At 38.3% G+C, this 10,513-nt stretch overlaps 1 protein-coding gene across 1 annotated transcript; it reads right to left on the bottom strand.

Annotated features, from left to right (window-relative positions):
• Nucleotides 1–755: 755 nt before the first annotated feature.
• Nucleotides 756–1,040, bottom strand: LOC149147110 (DEAD-box ATP-dependent RNA helicase 21-like). The gene has a single exon (XM_089441719.1). The coding sequence runs from the start codon at nucleotides 1,038–1,040 to the stop codon at nucleotides 756–758; it is 285 nt and encodes a 94-aa protein (XP_089297845.1).
• Nucleotides 1,041–10,513: the final 9,473 nt, after the last annotated feature.

The raw sequence follows: 10,513 nt of genomic DNA, 5'->3' as shown, positions 1-10,513 counted from the left end.
GTCCATCCTCCCGCCTCCAAATGCTCTGTCACCTTTTACATGGTAGAACTTTTAGCATTTCATATAAAATCTCATCCATTTCACTTATCCTTTTGAATGGCCTTACAGCAATGGTTAACACTTATATAATTCTGTCCCTTATAAGCCTCTTCAAATTGCTAGGCGCCCTTCGAATTTTGAATTTGATCCTCAATACTCAATGCATGTCTTCAAATCTGAAAATAATCCTCTAAAATCACTGGTATTTCTGGACACCCATAAATCTCTTTTCATTATCATCATTACTTTATAATCTTGCTATTAAATCCGATAATAGTTGCAGGTAGTCCATCTATCACTAAATTCATCCAGAGTAGTTGAACAGGTACAAAGTCTCTGGCATTTCTAGATCTTCCTTTTTGAGAGCAGGTGCATCATTTACACTGTTATCACCCCCGAGCAGACGTCCCAATTCGACCCCGATGTTGATACGATTGATATATATGGCGCAACTCGGCATCACCACAAAAAAGAAGAATCAGGAAACTTCACCCAATTTTAGCTGTTTGGCATGCATAAAGCTGAACGGAGAAACAAATTTTGTCGGTGACAATAAATGTTGCCAAAGTCTGATTGCGTTAGAGGAAAAGGCAGGGCGATCTCTCGTCCTCAAGAACGGCCAATTGAAGAAGAAGACCCAAAGGGCCAACAGTAAGTGACACAAATGAGGAGGGAGCTGCATTTTTGCCATTCCTTTGCATCCCGCCAATTCAACCTCAGTGATACTTGTGAGCTAACCGTTCCACAGCAGGTGGCATTGTTGCACTGAACATATATGTTGTTCTATATATCCACTTTTCGTCTAGCTCCTCATTCTCATTCTCAAGCTTCAAGTTGCTTGAAGGCATAGCATCTAAAACTCCAACAACTTGTGGCTCAAAACCGATGTCAATCATGCAATCTGCTTCATCCAGAACAACATATCTTCTTTCAAGACAGTCAAGCAGACGGCCAGGTGTTGCTATTACAATTTCACACCCCTGGCGCAAATTTGAATCCATTTGACTCGACAATATCAATTTTTCCTATATCTTAAGAAATAATAGCCCAAAAGCACAATCTTGATAGAGAAGAAACAAGTGACTTTCATCCACAGGAACCTGTAAAGGGACTACTACCAGAAGATGAGACAAGAGTCTGATGAAACAGGTATCATGATGATCCATAATGATAGAAGAATACGACTTTTCAGAACCATTAAAGACCATTTTATGAACTGCACAAAAAGGACTCTGAAGCTGTAAACTCTTTCATAATCATTCATGCCAGTCCAGTTTCTTAAAGAGTTAGACAAATTCAAACCAAAGCCAATATATTCTATAAGGGGCATTTTCCTATCCATCTGAATGCAATGACTATAGGCTTTTAACTGACAGTCATCCTTGGCATGAGACCGTTCACTCTCAAACTAGAAACCTTTCTTCTATTATACACCTGTGTGCTTTCCTTCTTATGATTGGCACCTTATTCAAAAGCCACCTTTCTATTAACATCAGCTGTCATTGACAGTGGAGCTGATTGAGGACTTTTATCCTGGTTAGCAAGCTTTAAACTCTCACTAGAAGGCAAGCAAACCTGTAGCCATAACTCAGATGAATTACAAACTTCACCATCAATTTGCAGAAACAGGCTTTTCTATGCATATATCATATTCCCACAGAACCCATAGGAGACAAAAGTGATATAGGTGAGATATTGGCTATGGATTTGAACAATTCCCCAATTTCGTAGCGCAGCCAGTGCAAAGTCAGTGATTTCGCTACGAAATCACTAAAACAGGTTGCGCTGCGAAACTGCTAAAGGATTTATGCGCTGCGAAATCACTTTGTCCTTAAGCTAGTCTGAGCAATTTTGGCAACAAAATTTTCAGTGATAACAGTGGCTCCACTTGGGATAGTGTGCCCTTGTGGTACACTAAGAACCTACAGTTCCAGTGCCTTATAAAATTTATTTGACAAACATCTTCTTTAATTTCCTTGGGACTTCACCTCGGGCTTTAGCTGAATGATCACTGTAGGAGAAAGAACACTACATCTACTGAAAAAAAGAAATGCTCAGTCAACCTTGAGCTTATTTGCATTCACCTACCTACCTACCCTAACAATTTAAACTTCTTTCAACTCAATCAATGTGAAATTTCCAATGTAGCCAATCATTTGTCTTATCTGACATTTGAGTCCTTTGGCTGTGCTTGAAACAAAAATAAATCAGATACTGAAGTAACCAAGGCAGCATGAGGTGTAACTGTTCTTCAAGATGAAAATATAACTGGAAACCTGAACAGTAAAACTTTTCCATGTATTCAGCTATAGGGTCAAAAAACACACGGTGAGTTTGCTGATTCTCATAACATTCTATATCTTCAAACAACTTATCCTCAGCCACACCAAATTTGTTTGATATGCTATCCAACTGCCTTTCTGAATGATGCTCACAAACAATGTAATTTTCCTCAGTATTATGATTATTATTTGAAGTAAGCTGCTGCAAGGAATTACAAAATCGAACAAGCTTATCCTCTGCCTGAGGGTCGTAGAAGCTATCTTCCAGTACTTCTTGCTGTTTGCAATCGATTTCATACTTATGATGATCTGAAGCCTGACAAATCTGCTGCATCTCTACATCAATATCAAAGGATGAAACATGGTTTTCACAAATAAACCCCTGCTGATCTTCATGCTACATTTCATGAGAGGTTATACTTTCTTCTCGGTGCTGAAATGCATTGTTATGAAGAGCCTCTAAAATTTCTTCATCCATAAATTCATCATCATCATAACAATCCTCCAAGAACTGAATAAGACTTAAAAACTGTCTACAACAATCTTTAAGCAGCAATAAGGAAGGATAACCTTCTTTATACTTTTCATGGAATTCATTATGAAAACTAGCAAGCGAATATATTGAACCATTTTCTAGACTTTTGTACCAAGACCATGCTTTTCCTTCTAAAGTGGTCATAAACATTTTCATGAGACAATCTTCAGGGAAATGAACCTTAAGACTGCGTACATGCATATGGAATTTAACCAAATGGAGAGTAGCATTATCCTTCTTTTCATCTTTGAATATTGGAAGATCATCTAACCAATCAAACTCTGGCATAGGATTTGGAAAACCAGGAATATGTGACCGATTCATAGGAGCATACCTGGCATTCATTCTTGCAGTGGAATTCATCTTGAAACTTCATCAAGCCACTGATCTTTTAGCAGTGGAGTCACCTACTAATTTGTTATTTGATGTGTGGAGTCGCCAAGGTAGTTTTGCAGCCTCAAAAGATGTTTTAGCTCCTGCTACCTTCAGAAGTTCAACCTCTTAATTTCGGGAATGAATAGACTTCAGGCTCCCGGCAGACGCACCAAAATGTTATCACAAAATCAAGCACTGAAGGCTGCTAATCAGCAAGACTCTGTGTAACTGTTTCAAACCAGGCTTTTAACTAAGGCTTAGCCTCCTTAGTCTGAGAGGGCTCTCTCATAGGTTATTGATATTGAACAAGATGGCTAACTCTTACAAGACACATGAAAAATGTACTGGCTGGACAGAATTGCTTCCCATTGGGCTTATGGAGTCACTAATATCTCAGTAAACAATAACACTATCCTTTCATAGAAATCAGGGCACTTTACATCTAATGTTCAAACATAACTTACATGAAACACAGTTTTCCTAGGCATACAGGAAGTCAGAGCATGATTCATGAGTTCTGAGTGATTATGCATTAACCAAACTGTAAAAGAACATTAAAGAGAATAAACCATCATACATTTGAACAATAAGATCTATTGTGAATCCTAAGAAGAAACAACAGTCATTTGCATTACTGAAATCTGCTATACATAAACCAAAACAGTCTTCCCCAAAAACATCCAACCCCCATTACCTAGATCATTCTCCTCTATATAGACACATACTTCTAACTACTTAGAGCTTCCACCTCCAGCATGAGGGGAGCTCGATGATTGCCATTAATTACTCCTATCCGCTATTGAACTAACCTATTAAATACATTAAGTGCTGACTGTAATTACAAAGAGTGCTAATTAAACTACATATCTAATTCTATCTTCCTCGTATCATGATCCTTCTTTGCTCTTGGACACCTGTCTCCTTTCAGTTTGGCCGAGATAACTGAGAAGCTGATGCAATGAACAAGGTTAGCATTGGATACTGAATGCGCTGATGGTTCATTGATCATAAGGATAAACCCCTGTTTTTCCGGTCCTTGTCTCCCACCATCCTTCGAAAGTTAAGCAACATGTTCCCAGCTCTTTAATACCCCAAAATTGATGAGCATCACCATATTTCAGATGTGTTGGAGGCTTCGTTGATGGACATGTGTATAAACCAAAACAATACTCCTCGTATGCCATTTCTGCCAAACCCTAACTGGTCATAAAGTAACTTTATAAAAGTTTTAACTTGAGACAAAATATTTCACCTTTACAAAAAGGCACACTTGTCATTATCTGAATGGCTAGGATAGCCTCATGTGGTCTCCCTTATGTTCCTTAGGCGTTTCCTTCAAAAATTTGCTGATCTTACCATTAAACTATTTGTCTTCATCATAAAACAACACCTACAGCAGTTTCGTAGCGCGCTACGAAACTGCTGTTTTTGCTAAAACAGTGTTTATTTGCCTTTAGGAATTCTTTGCTTGATTTGCTCTGTCATGATGATGGTAATGCTTAAAGCATTTCACATACTACCCTACCCTTTAGTGCAGTCTCACAGCCACACTCTGTACTGTCTTCATTTTTTGTCTTCATAGATCTGTTCTTTGTAATCTCCATCTTTCTTACAAAAGTGAGGGTTATTATTCACAAGATTTTCCTTTGGCTAGTCTTTAAATACAATGAAGACATTACTATCAAAAAATTCGAAGGCAGAAATATGCTTATCATCGAAAATTCTGCTTCATGCACATGGATGTCATTGTCATTTGATATTTTCACATTCCCGGTTGGATTAAATATAGTTCAAAATCCAAGTTCTGGGTATAGCTTTTCACTCAAAGTGGTAAATTATGCACCATGACTAGAGGCATTACTTTGAGCAGCTTGATATTTCTCTTTATCATGACACTCATGCCACTGTTGTTTTGGAACACCAAGCACATCGTTATGATGTGGATCTTCATTCCATATATTATTTTCTTGATTTTTGGTATTGTGTTTAATAGGGAAGCTGATGGAAATATCATCAAAACAGAGTCCATCCTCCCGCCTCCAAATGCTCTGTCACCTTTTACATGGTAGAACTTTTAGCATTTCATATAAAACCTCATCCATTTCACTTATCCTTTTGAATGGCCTTACAGCAATGGTTAACACTTATATAATTCTGTCCCTTATAAGCCTCTTCAAATTGCTAGGCGCCCTTCGAATTTTGAATTTGATCCTCAATACTCAATGCATGTCTTCAAATCTGAAAATAATCCTCTAAAATCACTGGTATTTCTAGACACCCATAAATCTCTTTTCATTATCATCATTACTTTATAATCTTGCTATTAAATCCGATAATAGTTGCAGGTAGTCCATCTATCACTAAATTCAACCAGAGTAGTTGAACAGGTACAAAGTCTCTGGCATTTCTAGATCTTCCTTTTTGAGAGCAGGTGCATCATTTACACTGTTATCACCCCCGAGCAGACGTCCCAATTCGACCCCGATGTTGATACGATTGATATATATGGCGCAACTCGGCATCACCACAAAAAAGAAGAATCGGGAAACTTCACCCAATTTTAGCTGTTTGGCATTCATAAAGCTGAACGGAGAAACAAATTTTGTCGGTGACAATAAATGTTGCCAAAGTCTGATTGCGTTAGAGGAAAAGGCAGGGCGATCTCTCGTCCTCAAGAACGGCCAATTGAAGAAGAAGACCCAAAGGGCCAACAGTAAGTGACACAAATGAGGAGGGAGCTGCATTTTTTCCATTCCTTTGCATCCCGCCAATTCAACCTCAGTGATACTTGTGAGCTAACCGTTCCACAGCAGGTGGCATTGTTGCACTGAACATATATGTTGTTCTATATATCCACTTTTCGTCTAGCTCCTCATTCTCATTCTCAAGCTTCAAGTTGCTTGAAGGCATAACATCTAAATCTCCAACAACTTGTGGCTCAAAACCGATGTCAATCATGCAATCTGCTTCATCCAGAACAGCATATCTTCTTTCAAGACAGTCAAGCAGACGGCCAGGTGTTGCTATTACAATTTCACACCCCTGGCGCAAATTTGAATCCATTTGACTCGGCAATATCAATTTTTCCTATATCTTAAGAAATAATAGCCCAAAAGCACAATCTTGATAGAGAAGAAACAAGGGACTTTCATCCACAGGAACCTGTAAAGGGACTACCACCAGAAGATGAGACAAGAGTCTGATGAAACAGGTATCATGATGATCCATAATGATAGAAGAATACGACTTTTCAGAACCATTAAAGACCATTTTATGAACTGCACAAAAAGGACTCTGAAGCTGTAAACTCTTTCATAATCATTCATGCCAGTCCAGTTTCTTGAAGAGTTAGACAAATTCAAACCAAAGCCAATATATTCTATAAGGGGCATTTTCCTATCCATCTGAATGCAATGACTATAGGCTTTTAACTGACAGTCATCCTTGGCATGAGACCGTTCACTCTCAAACTAGAAACCTTTCTTCTATTATACACCTGTGTGCTTTCCTTCTTATGATTGGCACCTTATTCAAAAGCCACCTTTCTATTAACATCAGCTGTCATTGACAGTGGAGCTGATTGAGGACTTTTATCCTGGTTTGCAAGCTTTAAACTCTCACTAGAAGGCAAGAAAACCTGTAGCCATAACTCAGATGAATTACAAACTTCACCATCAATTTGCAGAAACAGGCTTTTCTATGCATATATCATATTCCCACAGAACCCATAGGAGACAAAAGTAATATAGGTGAGATATTGGCTATGGATTTGAACAATTCCCCAATTTCGTAGCGCAGCCAGTGCAAAGTCAGTGATTTCGCTACGAAATCACTAAAACAGGTTGCGCTGCGAAACTGCTAAAGGATTTATGCGCTGCGAAATCACTTTGTCCTTAAGCTAGTCTGAGCAATTTTGGCAACAAAATTTTCAGTGATAACAACAGCTATATTATATTGTTATTCTATGTAGATGACATGCTTGTTGTAGGTTCTAACATGCAGGAAATAAATGTGCTCAAAAGAAAATTGGTGAACTCATTTGCAATGAAAGATTTGGGTGTTGCAAAACAAATTCTTGGTATGAGAATAGCTAGAGACAAGAAGAGTCGCAAATTAAAATTGTTTCAAAGTGAGTATATAGATGATCCGGATCTTGGGGGTAGGCCCCCAAGATCCAAAATATTGAAATGGATCTTGTGGGGGAGGCCCCTATTATCACTCCAGGAAGCTCTACTAGGTTGCAGCTTGGAGATGCCAGGTAGCATATAATCTTCAATACTATTCTCTGAACTATTGGAATAAATGATGGTTTGGATCAAGCCAGATAACCATTTCAACTATGTTTTTACTCAAGACATGCATGAACACCCTCAGGTTACAAGGCTTTAAACCACTAATGCTCAATAGTTTGTAGATTCAATGAATGGATGGAGAATACTGACCATATCGGCAGATGCATATATATAAACACATATGAATGGAAAGCTACATGAAGTAAATGAGAATATTGATTGTACTGGCAGATGCATATATAATAGCACATATGAATGGCTAGCTACAGGCAATAAATAAGCTTGCAAACCTAATTTATCAATTCAAAGATAAGATGATAGTTATCTGGCATTAGAAACAAAAGAAACATGAATAAACTATCCAAGTGAAAGCTTAGAATATAAGAGAAATCAACATTGAACATATAACAGCGAAAGAAGCTTGTATTACTAATGAATGCAGATGAGAAGCTTGAGTAGCAAAGTCTCAATAGTCTCCAGAAGTTGGACCCTTATTACATCTAGTTTGCAATCTTTTATAGGCCGTTTACAATGCTTCTAAACTCTTAAATGCTTAGAGTCTTAATCTGTTTGATCTGTCTTATTAACTAATTGATTCCCTCAATAGGCAAACATGGCTTGGAGGTTTTCTCTTCTAACAGAGTAATAACCACCTTAAGATATTTTGGGTATTTTTTTGTGCTATCTGGGATCTCTCTCCTGCCAGAAATGCCCCACAATCATTCTGTTTGTTCTGGTTGTGTTGTGTTGTGGTTCCATGACCATTTCTAGTTGATTTGGCTGTGTTGCGCTGTCTATGCTCCCTGATAAATTCTGTTGCAGGCTGCATTGTGATGTGCTGTCACATTTCCACTTCTAGCCTTATGTCTTTGTCTCTCGGCCTCTTTTAGGTGATGGAATGGATATTTGGGCCTCTGTGATCTCTTTAAAATGCTTAATAATGATTGTTTTCTGTTATATACAGAAAACACTATAATACCGAGAAATCCCACCCATTCTACTTCTTTCGGACTTCAAAAGTCCTAAAATTTGGTTTATTTATCTATCAGGTCTGCCCTTAGGGTCACTATCGCAAGTCACACATGGGTTGTTCCCTTGCTTCCCTTTGTATTTGGAAATACATGAAAAAATGCTAGAAATCGTGAAAAATCAGCCTTGGCGGACTTGAAACTATCTATATTTTCATTCCGGAAACCCATCAGGTCCAGGTTTCATTGCTATCGTACTGTCCCAAGCTTCCTTTTTATTTCATTTAAACAATGAAAGTACACAAAAATGCGTTGAAAATGGGCTTGGACGGACTTGAAATAATATATAATTTCACTCCGGAAACCCATCGGGTCCAGGTCTTATCGCATCGCGCACATATATGCAAAGGCCCCACTCTATGGTGATAGTTGATGTGATACCACGATGTGATCTGATCATAATCACATATAACCTGAGCCAGAGGTCCATGGTTAGCGCTCATAGTAATCCCCGATAATGATCGTCGATCGCCATCACAAGTTCCCTTGGGCACGCACCAATTTCCACTGATTGCCTCCCGCTACTCAGATCTGGACCATTGATCGGCCAGATCTAACGGCTGTTGTTCATTCCTCTGCTTAAGCCTATGATACTTGATTTTCATTGTTTTCTTTGGTTTTTTACCTCCCAATAGTGTATTTCCTCCATTCCAAGGGCTCTCCTCTTATGATGGTTTTGACTTTGAATTATCCTTAAGAGGATTTTGAAGACTTTTGGGGCATACTTGGATCCTTTAGCATGATTTTAAGCAAACCTTGGAGACTTTGGGAGTGTTTTGGGTCCATTTTTGGTCCAAACACCTCCAAGGCTAACATTGGCTCCTTCTGGGGATGAAATCCTCGCTGTGAGGTTTCAAGAACTACAGAACAATGCCTTTCCTGTAAAAAAACAAGATCAAATCTTCCTTCTAGTGTTGCATTGGGCATGTAGTCTCTTTAGCATGAAATAAAAACTTGAAAAAAAATATTTACAATACCAAGGCTTGAAAGCCTTAATTGAAATAAAGTTCCAAAACTTCCCATTGAATGGGCCATCAAAAACATCTCCTCCTTCCTTTGATGCATCCCTTTAGAGAGAACAGTCACCAAACTGAAAATTGACCCTTTTTACCTTTCTATCAAAGGTTTCTTTCTCTTGCTCAATGTGCATATCAGAAAAATCATCAAAGACTTGCAAAAGCCTATTGATTTGATCATCTACTTCAAAAAATTTCCAGCATTTGACATTATCAGGTAGAGATGGTCTATATTTCACCTCATATCTCTATGCTTTCAACCTTGGATGTTTTGCTTGGAAGGTTTTGTACACCTGCTGAATGATAAGGTCTCCTTCATACTCTGTTGTGTCATTTGTGATCTAAAAAGTTAATATAAAAGATGAATCAATGCATTCTTGTGTGGGGGACACAAGGACTTCACCTATTCCTGCAGCTTCGTTAGAGTAAGCCCCATCAAAGAACATGTCTCAAATCTATGGGCCTTCTTCCTCTATGATCTGGAAAACTGGTTTCTTAAGCTGAGTGGAGGCTTGGATGACTTTAGGCTCAAGAGCCTCAAGGATAGATGTCTTGAAGGACTCATTCTTTATGGTTGGAGCTTTGAGGATGATAGGATCAACTGCTAGTTGCTTCTTCTTATTATCTTGTTGTTCTACAGGGACAACAACTTTATGAACAAGAGTTTCCTTGACATTATTCATCATCGACCTCAAATTATATTGGTGCTAATCTTCAGTTTGTAGAACAACTTCACCATCCCATTCTTGGTTGATCTGGTCATTGAATAATGACATCTCATAGGTAGATTTGGTTAAAAAAGGGGCACTGCCTTTTTTTTCCATACAATGGATCTCATCCTCTTCTTCAATTTCTCTTCTTCCATGAATATATTCTAGAAAGGGGTCTTCACCCTTTTGTCTTCATTGGCATCTTTGTTTCTTTGCAAGATCTGAAATTGGTCATT

The sequence above is a fragment of the Pinus tabuliformis genome, chromosome 9 (genome assembly GCF_031772625.1).
Source record: "Pinus tabuliformis cultivar Carrire ecotype Pingquan chromosome 9, CPIR1, whole genome shotgun sequence".
NCBI classification, from domain to species: Eukaryota; Viridiplantae; Streptophyta; class Pinopsida; order Pinales; family Pinaceae; genus Pinus; species Pinus tabuliformis.
This window is presented reverse-complemented; position numbering and strand designations above follow the sequence as displayed.

Bases quoted from the DNA above. Each gene is read 5' to 3' on its own strand.
- LOC149147110 (XM_089441719.1), bottom strand. From the start codon at position 1,040: ATGGATTCAAATTTGCGCCAGGGGTGTGAAATTGTAATAGCAACACCT.